Raw genomic sequence first — 21,528 nt, 5'->3', positions numbered from 1 at the left:
CGCGAGAACCTGGCCTCGAAGGTGGGGTTCGATGAAAAATATACGAGGCTCTTCTCCACTGGTTGTTCTTCTTCTGATGGTTTCGAGCCCCAATGGGCAACTAGCCCAGGCTTCTCCTTTCCTCTTGTCTCCCTATCCCCGAATCGACTTGAAGAAGCAGGCGCCCTCTCCTGCGATTCCAAATCAACTGGGAAAATAATGGCCCCAGCAGGTATCAGACCCGGCTCTAAAGGCACTGGGACAGAACGAAGGTGGTCCTCGCCGAAACCTACCGGCGCGGCACTTGAAAACTGTCGAATGATATTCAACTTTTGAACTTTCAAAGTACAGTACAACCACGTTTATCCGAGGTAACAAGGGGAGGGCATAACCTCGGATGAGTGAAATCTGGGATGATACGGAAAACATTACAATCAAAGCCATTACGATATTCTCCCCTTGGCTCCGGAATCGGAACTCTCACGTTTGTATCTCCCAATGTACTTAGAAATCGCAAGAATGTTTCACAAGTCTATACGTGTTCAAACAATGTAGCGACGCAAAACTATTTTGTACATTTAAGGCAAAACGGATTATTCCGTTTTGTCCAAGATTCTCCGTATTATCCGAAGATACACCTCGGCCAATGCAAAGTGCTGGAATGAGATGGGCGTTTCGGATGATGCGGGAACATCGGTTAATCGAAGGTTGGATAAGCGAGGTTCTACTGTACAGATTTCGGTTCGGTTTTTATTTTTTCCTTCACTTCTTTGAAATTTGGCTCCACTACAATCTCAGGACGCTCCCGGACGTATGTGGGATGTATGTGTTCCAAATGAACCTGAACAAGGTTTGACCATGACCGCCATCGAATGGGTCGCCAACTTATTTCCCACTTCTACTCCACGAAATATACATTTTCTGATTTTTTCAGATTTTTTCCATCTGTCGTATGGGAGTAGGTATTTTAGATCTCATCTTCCACGACTCGAAAACTGTGCATTTCCGAAGAAGTTGTAAACGGGGAAAAAATTCCGGTTTTTTTTAAATTGGTCGAAAATAATTATTTTACAATTTTATTGAGATCGGAAGTAATCGTTTTCAATGAAAAACGCAAAAAATCGGGTTTTCTCCAAAACTGCGTTTTCGAAAAATTTTTAACTTTTTGTGAATTTTACTCAATGTGTAAATCGAGTATCACCTCTTATTGATCAACTCTTTTTTTCTAATTTTTCTGTTTCAAAAAATTTCAATTTCTAATATGTAATCTGATAGAACTGTAAGCAGTTGCTGCAAGACCGACTGCAGTGCAAATTTCACGTGACCTAGAGTTTGATTAAGCACGTGACATAATTATGTATAAAGCTTTCGAGTGCAACGTTCAAATTTAAGCCCCTAAACTGGGGGTAACAATCCTCTGGTCAACAGATGCAGGTGTTGTTTTTCGAGTTTACACGAGATTTGTGTTCATTTCATTGGTCTAATTACAGAAAACACATTGCGTAATATTTCAATGGCAAGTTTCAGTTGTAGGATTGAATTTAATAGCTACGAGAAATTTTTTTCGTAAAGTGAAAATATAGAAAAGAAGAGAGAAAATGGTAAAGCAAGCTCTTTATGTGGTTTATAACCACGCGTTTGATATCCTAGCAATACCGATCGATTCGGAGAGGAAATTTCAAGAATTTCGTTTTCTATGTTACTGACAGAGATCGGGTAACGACCGCCGTTGACAACCGATATCGGTAAAACAGGGTGATACGGGGCGATCAATTTCTCCAGAGGATAAAAATGTTTGGGAGCGTCAAGGTAAGAAGCAATTAGGATGAAAATGTGCTACCATCAGGGAGTTACCGTGACTTCTTAAATGAATTTCAATTACGTCTTTATAAAAGACTCGGGTAATCTGTGCCGATTAAATTTCGGGTCAATCGGTATTTGAGTACAAAAAATTCAACTTTGACAGCTTGTATAACTGATAGAAAATTAATCACTGTTTCATTAGATGGTGTACGAATTATGTCGGCAGAGGGGGGGGGGGGGGGGGGGGGAGGTGGCTTAATTCATTGTTTTATCCCCGTTTCTATAAACTTGAGGGAAGATTATAACACCGGAGAACGGTACTTTAGTCCTTGTCTATCTATAGGCACGGCACTTGTTCCGCATTATAGTGGTCCGGTCCATTGTCTGAACTGCATTAGCGCAAATCGCCTAGAAAAAATTCGTTGAATCACCGCTAATGACGCCTCTGTCAAGGAGCCGCTTGACCGTTCTTGAAACTACGATTTTTTTCCAGTCTCTCTATTTATTCAAAGATATTGATTGATTTCTTCTCACCTTCTCGGCCAAACTTCCGCTTCTTTTTGCTGCCACTCCCACTCCCAGATGAACTCTTGCCGGAACTTTTGTCCTTGCTTTTCCACCGGATAAGCATCTTTCGAGTAAAATTCGTTGATCAATATTCCTACCGTATCATTTCAGCGACAATCTAGACCACCGTAATCGTTATTAGAACACCCTTCTCAATCCTGATCCCGCACGCTGTTTTCAAAACACTTTCATATCGTCGCTGTGACAACTGTCATAGTCAAACTGATCATCGTATAATTAGTCTGAAACTAGAAATCAAAGTTCACGTTTCGATCAACTTTACGGACGAGAAATTTCGCACTCGGCATCAAGGAGGGAGCATAAGGTAAGGAAAACTCTTGAAAATTGTCAATCATCCGCCGCAGAGCGTAATTGGGTCGTTGATACTCTCGTAACAAAGATGAAAAATGGTGCCAAGCGGGAGACGGATAAGGAGAAAAGACACTTGGAGTGACCGTAAGAAGATTAGTTGATATCAGGGTAAGCTTAACACCGTTAATGGGTTAAAAATGTTCAAATTTTGTTTCTACGAGGGAATAGAATCCGCGGACAGAATAGCGCAGCGCTTACGCCGCCATCTCCCAGCCGTGGCCTCAACGAACGCCTCGCCCCTCAAGGAAGGACTGAATGAAGGTGGATCAGGACTGAATGGGGGCTCGAATCGACCTCAAGCATCTACACGGAGTCTCAGGATTAAAATTCGCTCGAGGAGGGGAAATTAGATCATATTTTTTTTTTTTGAATAGAGAAACTAGGTTTCAATTTCTGGAGGATTCACCACCTCTGATAAGATGGCGAGGAATACGCCTGAATCGTTATTGCCGCGTGTAAAAACAATCCGTTGTAGTAATGCAATCAAGGTTGTGAATATTAGACGCCAATAACTATTTTCGAGTTCACGACCGAGATCCACGTTACCGATGCATACCCACTTTGGGTGACAACAATATATTGAAAACTGTGGTGCACTAATTAGATTGATAAGAATAGGAGTAAATACAAAATCGCTGCTCCTTTCCGCGAGGCAGTTTCCTCTCATTGTACACAGCTTCGTTGATTATTAAGAAGTGAGAAACGGGGCGCGATGCTCGATTCGTTAAATTAATCAGCTCTTGATTAACCAATATCTCCGAATCTGAGATTGCGACGATGTCGTCACTGACCGTTGACTGAATCACTCATCGCCACTTACTGTAACCAGTCTTGGATTTAAAGGAATAGCGTTCAAACTGTTCCAATCACCCTGTAAAATATAACCGTGAGGATACGGAGGGAGAGTGTGAGAGATGAAAGGGCGGGAGTTGGGCTGTGGTTTGGGGTGGGATGGAGGTCGGTGATTGTTCTGGGGAGCGATATAGTGGGGTGGGAACATTGTGCGTAATCTTTTGATCCTAATTTATAGCTTTCAATGTCCGTGGTTAATACATATCGTATCCAGAAAAAAAAAAAAAACAATTTCAAGCAGAGAGTTTTTATCAATCTTGACTTCTCGGTCTCCGATCGGCTCAGCTTTAGTCTATTCCAATTAACCTTATAGGGCAATGATCGAAATCAAACTTGTTAAACGCAGTTAGGTTTACCAGGTACTATTTATGATTCTACCGCTCTGGCCAGAAAATATCTATTGTCACCGGTCAAACTCTTAATTATTTTGATATTCAATGTAATCACGAGAATGGCAGAACTGTCTCCGTTAGCACGTGATTCCCGACTTCATCAAAAACCATTAATCATAGAAAGGCAGCCTGAGCACTAGTTATAACCGTGTTTAGTAAGGCAAATGCGATTGCCCAAACAAAAGCAGAGAAAGCTGAAGAGACTAGTTCGAGAATCAACTCGACGTTTTCACTCGTCACAGAATGCACTGTCAGTAGGGGAATCAGAAAGTGAAATGAACCTCATCTCGTCAGCTGGTACCATTTGTTAGACTGAAGACGAATCCTTATTCGAATGACCGTGAATCTCGAGACACTCGACAAAGATAACATCTCGAGAAAGTGACACTCGACCCCGGAAATCAGGATGCAAATCGCGACTGTGTTGGGGGTGGTTGCGAGTTTCTCATCAAGTAGTGATTGCTACTTGAATTGATTGGCACTTCAACAGCGAGGGGATGGGAAAAAAGTCAACTGAGAAACACAAGCATGAAACCGAAAGCAAATCCTCAACGGGGCTACACGAAATAGCTCGTATGAGACACGAAAATTGAACGAAGAGACCGAAGTGGACGGATTTACGGAGGTGCGAAATTACCCCGTCTATAAATAAGTCACGCGTCATTCTCGAATCCTCTCACTTATAGTTTTTCACCACTGAGCGCGAAATGGAGGAATCCTAACGCGCGGTCGGACTCGATCGTCGCTTCTAACGAGTAAAAATATCGCGGCCGTTTCACAGACATTTTGCGGTAAGCTTTACGATGACCGGAGGACAGCAGCACCGGGTCCAGGAGGAACTTTTCGAGAGCGCGAGGTGCGCGCCGCGTCGTGCCGGTGCTTGTAGAAGCCGTGTCCCGGTCCGTGACGTCACGGGAGTCGGGGATCGATCCCCGAACATCCTCGTGCCTACTAACCGTTCACCAGACATAGCCTCTCCTACCTGGACCAACCTATTCTCTCCTCGGATAACATTTGCTCGAAGATTCGCGCGGGCGCGGACCAAAGCAAAGCCTTGTCTATACCAAGCGATTTTCACATTTCGCTTTTTTATACACCACAATATTCCTGCCTTGTATCGCTGACCTGAATTTTTTCATTCTATTTTCTAAACTCTTTTATTTGTTTCCTCACAAGTACTACTTGGTTACCAATGAGTTCAGCTACAAACTAAAAATTGAGAATACGAGAAAGAGAACAAACTTGTATCATCAAAAAAGCACTTTAAGCTGAATGAGCTTGTTTTTGCCGATTCATGGAATGATCTGCCATGTTGAATAGAGTTGATTTTTCTTTAGCTCATTTATCCGTCTACCAAATGGTGCGATTGACTATGGCAGCGTGAAAAATACTTAGCCGAGTGTTCGGACACCCCATAGATAGATGGATGAACCTGCATAAGTTGTCTGTAAGTGTGTGTATCCTCGATGCAAAAGCGCACGATCGTATGGTGTGTATATTAGATGTTACATAAGCAGCAAACTGCAAAGGTTCTTTGAAGAAAAAGGTATACCTAATGTGCAAGCTCTTCGCGCCTAGCGCTCCTTCGTGCCCCCCTTTTCAGCACCCTAGAAGCCGCCAGGTGGAGATATACAGTGGCGTAGGCATCTTTGACTTTTAACATTGCAGCTATACCAGAATCGAATTTTTGATTCGTCATTTTGTCCAGCAAATTGACCGGCAATCAGCAATCAGTAGTCACAATCATAATCGAGGAAGAATGAGATTTTTTCGAAAAAAAAATGAGTACTGCATGCAGTAACACAAACTAAATGTTCAGGTGCTAGAGCTTTTGTCGAATGCCGCATGTCTCGAAGTTCAATCTGAACAGTGATCGGAATTTCTTGTCAACTCATGGTCGAGAGGGCTGTGTTTTTCACTGTGCTCTCGACAACCAGGTTGACCTTTCTCTAGAGGCGCTCAGAGGGATGAGTGAGCTGCCAAGTGGCAAGATCCAAGAGGCAAGCGTTGTGTATCTAGATACTTTTCAACTATATTGGAAATGCTTTTGAGATGCGGTGTAAAGAATGCCCGTTAAGAGTCGAGCTAACACTTAGAGCCGCGGCCAAAAAGTATTCATGAAAAGAGAAGTAGAAACCGCTATTTGCACGAGATCAAGTTTCATATGAGTAACGAAAAATACAAATGGTTAAAAGGTTGCAATCCAGTTTTTTTGCAATGCCAGATATCGAATGATCAAAGATGTGTGAATCAGCAGGAACAATTTGTCATGCGAATCCAAGAGAAACAGAGAATGGAAGCTGGGCGAATCACAGAACAAATATTTACGATAGAGAGATTTGGCCGTCAGTGTTCATCCTAAGGGCCAAAGTCACTCGTAAATGTTTGGACCAGGGCCATCCGGTTGTTAGGTGAGGTGTTGCTCATTGCTATGGTTTACTTGTATGTGTTGGCACGCCGTTGAAGGTAATGAAGCAGGGCAAGAAGGAGCGAGCGCATGTGATGCCCAGGGGTGCGGTGGAGGAGAGTACCGCGACAGTCTGTTTGCGCCTTGTTTAGCTTGCAAGGTGCAAGAGGAGCTTCCAGACGCTTGGGCAAGAAGCTCATTGGAATGCGGTGGCATACGCTGCCACCGTGTTTGCACAGTGATACGTAAATTGTGCAGGGAAACATGAGGTAAATACGGGATGAAACGATACTTCGATATCGGCTTCATTTACCGTTGATTCTACACTAGCTCAATGTTTTAAGCAAAGAGTCATCTACTCATTGTTCTGTGCATACAACAACTTTGTGATTGCAACATTTAGTAGCATGTGATTATCTGTGGTCTTCATTTTTGACCGTGAACATTTTTAATATTCCGGTTTTTGATTAGCTATCGCTTAAACTCTAATCGAAAAACGAATAAAACTTCAAAGGCACGGTTCGAGCTCGACTTCGATTTCGTATTTGTAGTTTTATAAATAGACACAGTATCCGAATGCTGGAAAAATGAGAGATAAAAGAAAACTCACCGTTTCGGCGTCTGAGTATCCGTTGAATTTCGCTGGCTTCACTTCCGCTCTCGCTTTCGCTGACAGCTGGCCATCTGCGTCGATTAATACCGTATTTACCACGAGCATCTGGAGGATAGTCGACCTTGGAGTTGGCTGGGCTTACTCTGGGTTGATCTCTGACGCTGTTGCTCCGCCGTAGAAATCTTAGTGGTTCTCGTGGTGGGGGCGGTAAAGGTCTGTCGGCATCGTATTCTGCCGCGTTTGTGTCAAAGGAGGCACGCGTTTTGGAATTGGGATAAAACGATTCGCCGGTCTGAGATATCGAGCGGGCCAAGACGTTTCCGTATACGTTCGCGTTCGAGTTGTTCTGATTCTCCACATCGTGAAGAAACACCGAGTCACTTTCCGATGTTGTCGAGGCTCTATCGAGCCGGTGCTGTCTCGTCGGAGGTTCGGGTGCCATACCATGTTTCGTGGGCCAGATACCAGTGCCGATATCAGTGTTGGTGGTTTGATTCGAAAAGCTGACTCTTTTCTGCCCGGTTCCATAGTCGACAGAATTGCTGGAATTGCTGATTAAACTCCCCCTTTTGAAAATCGGCGGCGGTTTCTTGTCACCTTCGTTATCTTCTTCGTATATCGGCGGTGTCTCGGGCTTGCGCAAAGCCGCAACGCTACTTCTCTCCCTGCCCCCTCTCAAAAAGCCACCGTCATCAGTCTCCGACTTTCTGGGTAGACTGAGACTACGGCGTTCATCACCCCTCGCGAATAGGGGTGAGGCACTCTTCGACCTGGGCGGCGGATTTCGCTTCAAATCCCTATGTCCGGTGTAAGTTTCGCGGTTATCGAAATCCTTTTCTTGATGAACAGGCTGTGGCCTGACAACGAGAACTGGCTGGTTCTGACCCTTTTGTCCCATTATTGGTGGCTTGTTGATTACTGCCGCTTTCGGCTGCTGAATTTTACTCCGCCAGTAAATATTCTCCGATATTTCAGCGGGGGAGCCTTGAGAATATTCGTTTGGATGATTCGGGTTAGGAGTACTCTTGGATGGAGCTATGACAGTAGAAGGCGAGGTCGGGGGACTTTGAAGTTTCCTACGCCAGTAAAGGGGGTCGTTTCTTTCGTCACGAACATTTTGCTCATATATTTTCCGCTGCTGTTCTTCATCCAGCTTCTTAAGCTGCTGCCAGTAGATCGCCTCTCGCATTTTGGGATGATCGATCCTGGGCTCGGCTTGTCGCGAGCCAGTCGACGGAGACGAGTTTGACTTCCTTTGAGACTCAAGGGCCTTCTGCTGCCAGTAAAAGGCCTCCAAATGCTGCATGGTCTGTTTCTTCGAAGGCGAAGGTTGCCTGTTAGTTCCAGGGGAATAAACAGGCTCTGAACCCAACGTTTGCCTAGCGGAATATATGGACTGTTGACTCTCTGACAAACTCTCTGATGCAGTCGAATACATAGGTAGTTGGGATCTTGGCACCGACCTTTGCTCGGGAGTACCTTGCCTCGAACTTTGAATTGGAGATATGAATTGACTGTCCGGAGTCTTCGGCGAAGGAACTCCGCTTTTCTGGTCATCTCCGTCGCTGTAAGCTTCCTGTCTCTTTGCAGGCGAAAGAGCACGTTGTCCGTAGATGTGCGTCCTAGACGGCGAAACTGTTCTCTGCCCGTAAACCGGCTCCGGTCTTTGAATTCTGACAGGATGGCCCTGGAGTTGTATCTGATCATCACTCAGCGATCCGCTAGGAATCACCACGGGAGAAGTTGTTCTACTATCGGTTGCATTGTAGACTGCCAAATCCGAAACTCCAGGTGTGACAGTGGCTTGTACTATGATGGTTGGAGAGTCGGTCATGGGCACGGGGGACGCTGGGTAATCAGTAATCTTAGCATTGGTCGGACGCCGGATTTGCGGTTCGTAGAATGCGTCTCTCTTCGGGGAGGCTATAAGAATCTGCTCACTCGGTTGGGAGCGTCGCGAGGCCATTGGGACGTAGGGCCCGCTTACGGGGCCTCGTTGCCTAGTCTCGTTCATGCGAGGCGAGGTCGTCGGTGTCCTAAGGTGGTCAGACTCTTTGCCAGCAGTTCCGGTGCTCGGGGACATGGGCCTGGCAAGCGGAGAAAGCGGTGGCCTGGCTTGGACGGCGGGAGAATTCGGGGCTGATCGGGAACCGGAATTGTTCAATGGCAGGACGTTAAGAGGTGACGCCATCCTCTGCGTCGGAGAAGCCGCGGCTTGTTCAGATCCGCAGTAGGATCGCGTAGCGGTTGACTGGGGTGAAGCCGGCGAGTGATTTCGCACTGGAGACATCGTCCGGCTCCTGGGAGATGAGTCCAAGCTTCTAGCGGGCGAATTTAGATTCGGTGATCTTGAGGTTGGCGTGTTCTCAGCGTAAGCATTGAGCTTTTCAAGATTAGCTGATAGTGGAATGTTCGGTGAGCCTCTGCGCACGTAGATTGGCTCTGGAGTGTTAGAAGTGGCGTGGAGTGGAAGGACGGTGAGAGACCCTGGTTTCAAGTTCCTGGAAATCGTTGGCGCACGGTCATCGTACGTCACCGGTGACCTGGCTCTGTCCAGCGGGTTTCTTGCTCGCTCTGGCGTCAAGGTGACGTCATAGACCAGGTCCATCTGGTTGGCAGTTTTAACACCAGGTGAGACAACCGGGTACGGAATTTGTGGCGACTGGCGATTGTTTTCGTATATCTGTTCTCTCTTCTCGGTCAAGCTGTCGTTCGGAGACGTCTGCACGCTGGTTTGTGGTGAGCTTAGGTAGTACTCGCCACTTTTTGAACTACTCGGTGAGAACTCACTCTTCTGGCTGGAGTTCGGCGTGTAACTCGAATCCGCGTAGTCACCGGACTTCTGACTCGAGCTCGGTGAGTACTTTGGTGAGCGTCTCACAAGCGGAGCCTTCTGATTTTGGTTTATGACCGGCTGACGAGTGATCTTGACCTGCGCCGATACTGGGGTTAGATTGAAGCCTGAGTCAATGCTATGATTTCTTTTCTGCTCAGACTTGTCCAAGTTGCTTGTGTCGTCGTAGAGCCGACCGACGTCCTGCGGATGGTTCTGCACTTGGCGAGGATACTGCGCGCGCGAGTAACTTTCGGCGTCAGGATGTCGTTCGGGATAATTATGAAGTCCGTGGTGATTTTCGTAGTCTGAAAACTCGACCTTTTGAGGTATCGCCGGAAGTGGTCTGTCCACCGGATGCACGGCTCTCGGTCTGATGAGAAACCGCTCGTTTGGTGGTGCTGAGATTCTGCCGGATGGCCCATGGTTCCTGAAGAATTTTGCTTGACTCGCCGGCTCCTGAAGACTATGTTTTCTCTCCAGGCTGCATTTCGGGTCGGCTGTTGGCCTTTGCTTGAGTTTTCGCATGTCCGGGGAACCACTTATGATATTTTGATCGATCCACTTATCCTCAGGTGCGATCGAGCTCAATGATGAATTGGCAGTGTAGAATCGTTGGTTCCTGCTATTTCGTGGCATATTGATCCGATCAGCTTGCAGAAAATGATCCGGAGTGCTCGTCGTTAGGCCCTGTTCTGGGAATAATTCCTGCTTTATTTCATTTAATCGTTCCTCGATTATGGAACTGTTCAAACTCGTGTTTAGCTTCACATTTCGCTTGATGTCTTCGTTGAGGTTCATCGTGTCGGGGGATCGTGTGTAGTTTCCGTTTTGCTGGTACTGGCCAAACTGTTTCTCCTCCCGCTTCTTTCGCTCTTTTTGCTCCTTCTTGTACTCTTTGCGCGAGTCCTTCGGCGAGAAGAGACCTGGAAGTAGCCGACGCAGCCCTTTGCGTTTTTTCTCATCTTTCGGGGGTTTCGACGTACCAGCGTCCATTGTGAAGGTTTTGATGAAGTCCGCGTAGCCGTCTTTATCGAAAATTTGACGATCGAAAGTTGTAACTTTATTGGGTAGTCGATCTTGTACGCCGATTTCAGTAACTTCTTTGTGCGCAACCTTTTTATTGATAGATTGATCTACTTCAGGATGTAGCTGCGAATTGACATTGTTATTCTCGTTGTCGTCGAGTTCTTCAACGGCCTCAGAGACGTTTTCGTTTTTCACGTTTTTCAAACGTTCTAAGATTTTGCCGATGGTCGTATCCTTGATGTTTAATGGCACCAGTTTGTCTGAGGTAGTATGCTTCGGAGTGCTGGAATGGTTGCTCGTAACTGTTGACGAAGAAGAATTCTTCAGCGTGCTATCTTTCGATTCATTGGACTCTTCGTTCTTTGCAATCACCGCATCGACATCACCGTCGATGTCCTTGATCCTGTCCTCGACACAAGAGTTCGAGCCAACAGTACTGTTAGTGTCTTCGATAACCTCCTCGGAGTTTGATTTGACTGAAGATTTTTTAGCCACCCCAGGAAGTTCCTCCGATCGTTTTCTTATCTCTTCGATAAACTTTGCATTGTTGTCGTCTACCAAGTCTTCGTGGGATGATATGCTGCCGAGTTCTTCGATGTACGAAGACTTGGACGATTCCGACGAGTTGAGATCGAGATGATCCTCGAGAAATTCACCTGACCATCTTTTCTCAATTTCTGAGACAGTTTTACTGTATCGTCTTTTTTCAGTTTCGTATTTGCCTTGAGTTGTTTCAGATTTCGAGCAAAGTTCAGCTTTTTCAGTGTCAGAAACGTAATCCAAATCCGTTTCCAATACCCGTTTTTCCTCGATCTTAAGCTGCTTGTCAAAATTATGCTTCTTTAAAAATTCCTCGTCAAACTTCTCGCGGCTCACGTTTTCATTAAGATCCAAGTTTTTTACCAGACGACTTTGAACCGCAAAAGATTGGGAGTTCGAAAGTCGTTGCTTGTAGGTCGCAGAGGTCGCGGCATTTATCTTCGTTCGCAAACCCTGTTGGAGCTCTTCGATTTTTGACTGACTTTTTCGTAGATGGGCCTGTGCTGCTAAATAAGCCGCGTTAGCTTCCGCGGTATCATTCGTCGAACATATCTCCTTGACCAGTCCATCAACCGACTTGGGCCTCTGAGGCAGAGACGTGTCTACGCCTGAGGTAGATTTCGGATTAGAAAGTTTCGAACCTTTTGAGTTCCTGGTGGCAGCTGATTTCGCGGCACCTGTAATCGCGATCCGAGTTCCTGAGCTCAAAACTTTCGTCACTGGTGAAGTGGGGGCCGAAGAAATAGATCCTGAAGAGGCTCCTGAGCCGACGGCAGAAGCTTGCCGCTTTACTTTCGGTTTCGCCGGCACCTTGGGTGGAACTTTAGAAACTTTCGGCGGGCTCGAGAGTCTCGGGTTTCTGGTTTCTTTGTTAATACTAGTAATGGAAGAACTTTTGGTCAGCTTGATCGGGTTGCTTCGCTTCTCTACTAGCGACGAGACGCTGCCACTTTTTCTTGCCTTCAACACTGGTAATTGAGAATTTCTTTGCCCAGAATTCAGCTTCGTTTTCGAACGCGAAAGACCATTGAGTAGCGACCCCTTAGCTGTGGTCTTCGACTTTTCAGACTTCTCTCCCTTTTCATTGGTGTTTTTCAAAATCACCTTAGCCCCAATCACAGCCTTATTCTCGCTCTTGGAGGCAGAGCTTTTTCTCAAACTTGCGGTCTCTGTCAACAGGTCTTCTCTCGGACCATCTTCCGCAAATACTATTTTTTCAATGGTTACTTTATCTACGAAATCAACTCTCACCCCGTCATTCGGCTGAACAATCTCTTCTCGATTATCAACTGACACTTCTCTCTCTTCTGTGCTCGTCGTTGAGGTATCCTTACCCTCAGGCGTGGGCGAATCCTCCATACTCGCACCGTGGCGTTTTCCTCAGGGTCGCCTGTAAATACAAAGAGACATCATTGTACGACAATTTCTTCGGGTTCTCTATCGATTGTCGAAAAAAATAAATAAATAAATAAAGTTCTTCACTCTATCATTTTAGTCGTCATCTCTCGTTCAGTTATTCGTACAATTGCATGGTGCAGCGAGTTGCATTACCGACAGCGTTCTGAGAACCAGGCGGCAAACGAACGGGTCAGGGCCACGTTAACAAGTTCAGGACCGAAAATGAATTAGAATGTAAATACGCATGTATTTTATAAAGTAAAAGTATGTTTCGCAAGGAGTTGGAAGTAGGTAGATAGCTTCGAGGCCAAGATAAGTATTGGCCCGTTCTATTGTGACAAAGCGGCGTCGAGCGAAACTGACATTCGATCCATCCGTCCGTCGGGATCTCTGCTGCATGTGCCGATACGGGATACGTTTGTATGTACCTACGCGAAATCACGCAGTAGAAGGTAAACGACCCCTGCATGATCTCAGACACTCCTACGTGGCTCCATCTGTGGGAACAACCGAGAAGCCCGCTGCTCTACCAGCGAATCACCGGTACAAATCAGACACGTGAAACAAATACGAGAGAGCAATTACGCTCAATTGACCTTGCGCCAGCGATGAGCGGTTTTTGTCTCTTCGTTGATAATTAAACTCCAGCTGCTCCAGCTTGACATATCGCATGATTCAAAATCCGATCGTAGATCCATCCTGATAATTAATAATCACCGTCGCTCTTAGATGGATTAGAATTTAGCTATTTGAAGAATCTCCAGCACCGATTTCTGTTTTTTTTCAATATCTGAAATCTAATGCGATCAGAGTCAGACTTTATCGTTAAATTTCCGAAGTTATTGAATCATCGCTCATTCATTTATCGGTCTTTGGTTAGATGGAACCTACTAATATGTTTCATTATAAAATTTTCTACACAATCTCATTTCGCGAACGTTTCAATTAGACATTTTGTCCCTCTCATCGTAGTATTCATTGCGAGCCTATATGCTGTATCATGTTTACATAAGCATACGTGTGTGATGCCTAGATATATGTATATGTATAATGCATTCCTCATGAACGTGTTATCTCTAGTGCGTGGTTTCTGTCAGCCTTTATTTGAACTCAGATTATCGTTGGATATTTATTTCTTATAAAAGAATGAAATAAATGTGTTATAAAATGCGTGCAGCGTATCTCCTACGATGCGAGAACTCAACGTAATACTACAATATTGAATCCACCGATCTGATAATCTTCATTAATAAAAGCATTGGTACAATGGAGAGTTTGTTCAATTCCTCGAAATCGACCCACTGCCACTCAGTGCATTACACGCTGACTACCGTTAATCTGATTAAATTCTACTGGGCTGAGCTAACCATCAAGTAAATAAGCCATACGCATAATGTAAGGCTTCATTTCTCCTGCAGGCACGGCGTCATTTTCATCATCTAAATTTCTCCACTTAAAACCGGAATTATCACGGTACTACGCCTCTTCTAACATGACAGATGAACACTCTCGGTAGCGCACCTCACTTTCTGTAAGAGTACAGTATTAAGTGTTCGTCCATATATGTCTGAACATGATTTTAAATCCATTCTCAGAAATAAAGATAAGAAATAATGAATTGTTAGTACTCGTATAACCACAGATATCGATTCGGACTATTTTTTCCGGGAATCATTTCTGTTCTACGAGTACATAGACACGACTTATGCTATATTTTTACACGAGAATCGATTGAGGAATTATGGTGAAATTATTTATTTTCACGAATATGTTTCAATGCAAGAAATTCATTGAACTGGAAGGATGTAGTTCGGAAAAAATCTGTCGTGTCTGTCTCTCTCGTTTCCTCTTTCATCATAGCGATGAGCTTATGAAGTGTGGTCACTCGTTCTGCGTCCAGTCAAGCACGCAATATTCGCTCGTAGTTCGATTGCAATTAAGCGGACGATTGCTTCTGAAAAAGTAGATACAGGATGAAGCTGTGCTACACCGACAAAGAGTTCGAACAAATTTACCACTGCTCGACGATCATGGTTGTGTGTAGATGCATGAAGATCTCTTTGACAATTGCACAACACGAACTGTGCGCATTTGTGGGGTGTTCGTTTCCTTCAAGAGAGTGCTGATCTTATTCATACTTGCGACACTTGCAGAGGACGCGATGCCTATATCCAACAGATTCAAGCACTATACGTCAGACAAAGGATCCACAGTTTCTTGAATAAATCAAACCATTATCGGATTATACCACGTAGTTGCCTACAGCCCACAGACTGCGCCTATAAATCAGCCGGTATTAATAATAATTCACACTGTCATGCGGCCAAACTCGCGGTGCGATTGAACCTGATATTAAAGTTTGCACCAACAAATAGCTGAAATACCGAAGCCATGATGCGAAGGTTTGAATTTTTTCTCAACCTGTTCTCATCCGCCGTTGCAACCTCTTCCTATTTTCTCTTGTTTCACCGCTCGACGTTATTTTAGAGAGGAACGCAATCATAAAGAAAGGAGGCGCGCGATTAACGGTACATCGCGTATCCCAGACGCTGCTTGCGGTTCGTCCACGTGTATGGGAAGCGTTGTAATCGGGGAGTTCATGAAGGTGGACAAAAGGCGAGATGGATAGAGAGAAACAGACGCGGCGTGGACAGATTAGAAAGCATTGCGTCACCGCTAGCGTAGCTCTATAGCTGCCGCCCAACGTTGTGCCGCGTTACACCTTATAGATGGTGACGTTGACATTGCCGGTGCAGGTTACTTTGTTTGCTGGGAGCCGATCTGATCGTGACAAGACGATAGCGGGACTGGTGAAGGTAATTTGAACACGGTAAATACTTGGCTGCGAGGTCTGTTTTTCTCTCCGTTTCTTTTTCTTTCCTTGGGTTTTTCACAGAAGGTTAAAATTGCGTGTGCTGGCAGAAACAGAGAAAAGTATAGAGAGCGAGAGAGAGAGGACAAAGTGGCTGGAAACTGGATATCTATTGTTAAATATAGGTACGCACACGCATGCGGTACCACCTACCGAACGATCACCCCGAAAACCGAAAATGATTTTGACGGAACCGTTGAGACGACCGTTTTATGAAGCCACTGAAGCTGGTACGTGACTTAAACGGTGCAAGAGACCGAGCCTGTACGATACATGGGTAATAAAGTAACAACGATTTTACGGACTACAGTAGCCCATGGTAAAATTTTAGCTTCGACAAAAAACTTGGTTCTTGTTATACTTGGTGTACAGTCAAGGGGAACAGTTTTGTCGAGGATTATGAGTAAGTCTCACTTCACCTTATAATATTACTAATATAAGTTGAATCAATTCTAATACTCCCTTCGACGAAGTCGGAATATTCTCGAGCGAAAGTGAATCTATAATTTCCGTAATTGCAGCAATGGGTTCACCTAAATCTTAGTAGACAGGAATAAAAAAAAAAAAAACAAATCGAGACTACCTATAATGTGTTCCATAAGTCATCGAAACGAAGATTGTATTGTTTTCAAAATGATTCCTATCTAACAGTCGAGTACAAAAGTACGCTAAGGAGTAAGAAATGAAAAGACTGATTTGCTTTCAACTGAAATCTGTTCAAGCCGATCAATCCTACTGTTCAAGTTTAACATAAAGTACTTGCGAAGGATCAAACGAATTGTGACAGTATAATCTTCAAAGTGCTTTTCGAACGAGTTCTTAATTCCTGAGAAGAATAATAAAAATTTACTTCCATAATCACATTGAAATTCAACGAATTGCAACTCAACAATCAATACAATTCTAAGCGCAATTCACTGATTTTTTAGTTAAAACTACAGGGATTGCTTGACTGTTAGAGTGGTCTGACCAATGATAACAGTTGAGGTACGTTACCCCTTTGATGAATATCGCTCCAACTGACAGCAATATGACTTATGGTTAGTCCGTAGTCAAAAGTTTTTCATTCACTAGGTTAGACGACTCCGCAAAGTAGGAATAAGAACTGACCGTGGGATGCCAAAATGAAACCGGAAGCATGAGAGTTATCAGGTTGACGGATCTTCAAAGTGTTGAAAAAAAACTCATCGTAAATGATTATGATGCGTCAAAAGTGTAATCACGTCTTTTTGCCAAAGTTCCAGCGACACGGCGTATCACTAAGACTTCAGACGGTGTAGTTAACAAATGAATCTGATTTCAGTACCTCGTGGATCAGGATGGATGGCAGGACAACGATGTCAGTCGACGATTGACCAAATAATCCTCAACAGCATTATCTTCAGGAGTGAGACAACCTACACCAGAGCACTTCAAACCGAAAAAACTCAAAATCGGCCGAACAGAAACTCTCGTCCTGCTGTCGATTTCACAGACTTGGCTGACCGCACATCATACAACGTTAAATTACAGCACACCACCGTACACAGCGAGGAGCCCGAACACAATACCGCAAGGCAGGGCACGCACGCGAGAATGAGAGCCGAGTCTCCTCTTGAGTATCCTCCACTCCTGCTGCAAGTCAGTCAGTCAGTCAGTATGGATGGGCGGACGTAGACTCTCACCGAACCTCCAACGCAAATGAGCCCACATGCATACATCACAAGCGCATTGGCAGCAGGGCTCCGTCTCCTCCAGTCCATGAGACAAAGTTACGAGCACACGCGTGAAAATGCGGAAAGCGTTGAACAGAACCGTGAAGAGTGCTGGTCCCGCGTCGGGTTGAATAAGACTGATAAGAACTGGCGTCGTCACAGGTGAACCCCCACCTCTCCATGCCCCCTTCCAGAGATTCCAACTCCCTCCATCGCGTTCACTCGCCTCTCACCTCTCAGGTGGTTTGATGCAGGCATACGTGAACCCCTATCAATCCGTGTAGCTGTTGCTGTTGCTGTTGCTGTTACTGCTGCTGCTGCTGCATGCTCTTGCACTATCATGAACATCGTATAAGTAGTACATATTTATAGTCTGCCTGTGTTTATGTTCCCGCGTCTGGTTCGTTACTTCATTGTCCGTGTGCCGTTGCACCGTTGTAGCGTTACACAATGTGTGAAGCTGACTGACCCTGTGCCGATTGGGGCAGAGAAACAATGACAGGCAATCTTGTCCGTCTTCCCTTCTTTCTGATTAAACTCATCTTTTACTTACATCCAGAAACGATGTATCCCCAGTTTCGTTGATGCGATATTTTGTAACGATTTCCGAAACTCGCTTTACCTAATTAACTTCTGGAATAACATAAACTGACGAGGAAATAATTCTTTCGGTACAGATTAAGAGGTGGGTGACCCGACTGTACGTGCGTGGAAATGATGTGGACTTGACTTCTAAAATAATATGTAACTTCAGAAAATGTGTCTATATATTTTACGAATCTACTATATGTAACAGGGAACGATGAAGTTGTTTTGTGCGGCGTTTATCATCTCGTCTTTGGCCTTATCATATACCTTATGTCGACTATCACGGTTATCATGGTAAAACGCATAATTGTTTCGTTAGTTGTAATTGGTCTGGAGATGATAAAAAGCATTGTAAGCGATAAAACTAAGTCGAATAGGATGTCAAAAAATTTGTTTTCCATGTACTCTTCAATTGTGATGATGGATGTTGGCCATGGTTGGAACGACTATAATTTGAATGGATTGTAGGCAACAAACCCACAATTCACATTTCCATATTACACCGATATTTGCTGATTATACGGTTAGAAAGGCGAATGATATAAAGAATATTATCATAAATTCATTGCAAGGCAAACTGCGTATTATGTAACGGACTGAAATAAACGTTGATGAGTCCGGCGTATAAAAATGCACGTGTAGAATACTTTACTACATGAGCGAAACACGGCGGGGAAGTCTCGGCCAAGGTACTAGAAGTTAATTATGAAAAAAGGCACATCGACGTTCCATGCGTTGATCTGTATCAGGAATTCCGAGTTGGTTCAAAACCGATTAGACCGAAAGATACCGTGTTGTCGGAATTACTTCAAATCAACGCCATAATCACAATTGAAATCAATATAATGTGAAAAAAAAAGTAAATCTAACCTCGTTCAACGAATGCTACATTCTCAGTCTAATTTTAACACTAATTTTTTTTTTTTTCTTCCTAATCCGGTGCAATTGATGAGGATGTAAACATTGAATAACATTAAGAATGGTGAATCTATGGTACAGCAAACATTTACGTTTTTTTTTATATAAAACTTTGCATTCGGAAAACTTGAAAGAATCAAGTTTGGAGTGTGCACGTTGCGAGGAAAGTATAATATATCCTGCAAATTTACCCAGATAAATTCTTTACTTTGAGGTAAGCATCATGTCACGATAAGGAGACATGTGCCTCATTCTATCTGGCTAGCGTAACGTGATTGTATAGGCACAAACATACACATCGATACGGATGGCTCTTGATAACGATAACTTATCGGAATGAAACGAAGGTAGGCATCTGTTATTTTAACTGTGACGTACACTACGTGAAAATAAATACGCACATCGTGCGTAGAATGGTTAACGTAAGAAGAATTCGTCCACGACAAGGCTAAACCTCAAGAAAAGCTTGATCGCGCGACAGAAACAAAAATTGAGATGTTCATATTCGATGAGCTTCTAGATCAGAGAGGTGAGGAAGTTTGAAATTGTAGGCTACCAAATAAAAAACGTAATTATATAAGAAGGAAAAAGCTAAAGGAATACTGAAAAGCTTTTTTCCGAAGATAGCTATTGCAGGAAAATTGTCGTTGACTGGGCAGACACTTAAGAATCATTTCTTACAAGAGTTGTGAAAGACAATTACAGCAGCGCGGTGTATCAGATGCGGGGATTATTGATGCATTGACTGACCAAAAATTGAGGTTAAATAAATGTCGATATAATGATTACAGAGCACGCCCACGGAGATTTTATTCAATCTTAGCACCAAGCAGTTGGTTTTTATTTTTTTCGACCGTACTGCGGATAGCCACCGGATTAAATTAACGTTCGAACGGTTTGGACCATGGAATGGTAAAAGTTGGATGTTATTTCGGCTTGAGAAACTAAGCAAGAAGACGTGAAAGAGAGAAGTCGATATATTTTCCTGTTCAAACAGTGGGTGTGACGATATGTCGAAGAGACGGCTTTAATTTCGGTAAATGTATAACGGAGCAGGCATTAGTATGCATGTAGGACTCGGTCACAATTGGATGGATCAGAGTCTGGCCATCGAAGCCCCTTCTCTCTTCTGTGTCATCGCGTGAAGCTGTGTCACTCCTTTTTGAGTGGTACAGTTTTTCAGTAAGTCACGACTCAGGGGAGCTACGAATCACGACATCTTTCATACCGGTCTTTCGGCTCAACGCTGAATACACGGGGCCGACGTCCGGTCGCATCGTCAGGGAACAAAAGATAATCAAGAAAGTGAGAAACTGTGACGCCGAAAACGCGCCGACGTTTACTCTCGTCTGATATCCGTAAGGACGAAGAACGGAGAGAAACAGAGATGCGAAACGGTTTCAATGATTAGTGAAATGCACGTAACTGTATGGACATCAAAAACAAGGTGCAACACCAGGGTTTCTACGTTACACATGGCGTGTCGGATTTCGCTAGCCCAGCGAGTCTCGATTTCTACAAGATTCATTCTATATTCCATCACATTACAGCCCTGATCACGTGACTGACGCATGACGGCTGCAGTTTGTTACCTAACCATCACCTCGCGATTCCCCGTAACCATCAGGTTTCATCAAATTTTGTGTACAAACCCTAGTGGAGAAATTTTTCTGTGAAGCTTCAGTCTCTGGCTATTTTATATGTATATCCGGCGGTTCACAGGTGATCATTGAACGCTTCAGTAGAAGTGCAAGATGGTCTTGAATGACGGCCTCAGCTTCTTTCTCTTTCTTCGAGCCAAGAAGAGAGCGCAAGCAGGAAGCTTTGAGTTTGTAGACGGAACGGGTTAACCTGACTTGAACTTCTCCAGTGCATTTCTCTTCGTTCCTCTGTGTTCTTTCGCTGAGTCATCGAAGGAGCTGAAAGAGCTGTGGTATACAACTCGTGATTGAAACTATTTCTCGTTGAACGTCGTAGTGAATTGAACCAGAGGACTGGAACGCGGTTCCAGCATATAACATGGAAGAAACCCCGGCGAATGAAGAAGAAGTATAAAGTCCGTCAAAGAATAAAGAAATAATATTTTTATCACTTTCGGCTAAGATTACATATGTGAGAAGCTCACGGCCATCATGTAACAAGTCAGACTTCATTCTTTGTTTCTTTAATCAACGGGATTTCACATCCGATCGTTGCATCGAATTAATTAATTTTTGTCTGTTTTATTCTGGCTCAGAACGCTAATCGTTATACAAAATTTGCCAGTAAATTTAGAATTTTCCTGTACATTTCTTTTTTCTTCAATTCAAATGTTATTCAACTTCCTTCGTGACCAAAGTCGAATAGGGATATTAAAATAGTGATTTCGAAATATATCTCAGCCAAGTTTTGCGGATCTTCTTTGGTTTATCCTTATCAATGTTCGGTATCAATAAAGAATGCTTCAATCCAGCAACTCCAATGCATTCAAATCTCAATTCTGCAGATCGCTTTGAAACCCAATACTTTAAAAGTATAGTTGTGTGGCAGAGTGGTTTGGACCTCTGGTGGTGTGTATGCGATCAGAATGAGCGATACCTCATACTGTAGTACCAAATTTGAAATTGTCCACGTCTCTAGATGGTATACCGAGTAGAAACGGTCGGCTTTATTTGAATTTTATCCTTTATCG

The 21,528-nt window shown here is 44.1% G+C and overlaps 1 protein-coding gene across 18 annotated transcripts in view; it reads right to left on the bottom strand.

Annotated features, from left to right (window-relative positions):
* Window positions 1-21,528, bottom strand: part of LOC124180225 — a 163,008-nt gene that overhangs the window by 130,918 nt on the left and 10,562 nt on the right. For 17 of the 18 annotated variants that reach the window (XM_046565452.1, XM_046565460.1, XM_046565459.1 and 14 more), the window contains exon 2: window positions 6,983-12,777. In XM_046565452.1, coding sequence (XP_046421408.1) covers window positions 6,983-12,746 — 5,764 coding nt within the window. In that variant the 5' untranslated portion in view covers window positions 12,747-12,777. Of the gene's footprint in view, window positions 1-6,982; window positions 12,778-16,963; window positions 17,459-21,528 lie in introns of those variants that run through there. The other variant, XM_046565453.1, reaches the window with a different exon arrangement.

Source organism: Neodiprion fabricii, chromosome 4, assembly GCF_021155785.1.
Source record: "Neodiprion fabricii isolate iyNeoFabr1 chromosome 4, iyNeoFabr1.1, whole genome shotgun sequence".
Taxonomy (NCBI): Eukaryota; Metazoa; Arthropoda; class Insecta; order Hymenoptera; family Diprionidae; genus Neodiprion; species Neodiprion fabricii.
Note: the sequence above shows the minus strand (reverse complement) of the source record. Positions and strands in the feature narration are given on the sequence as shown.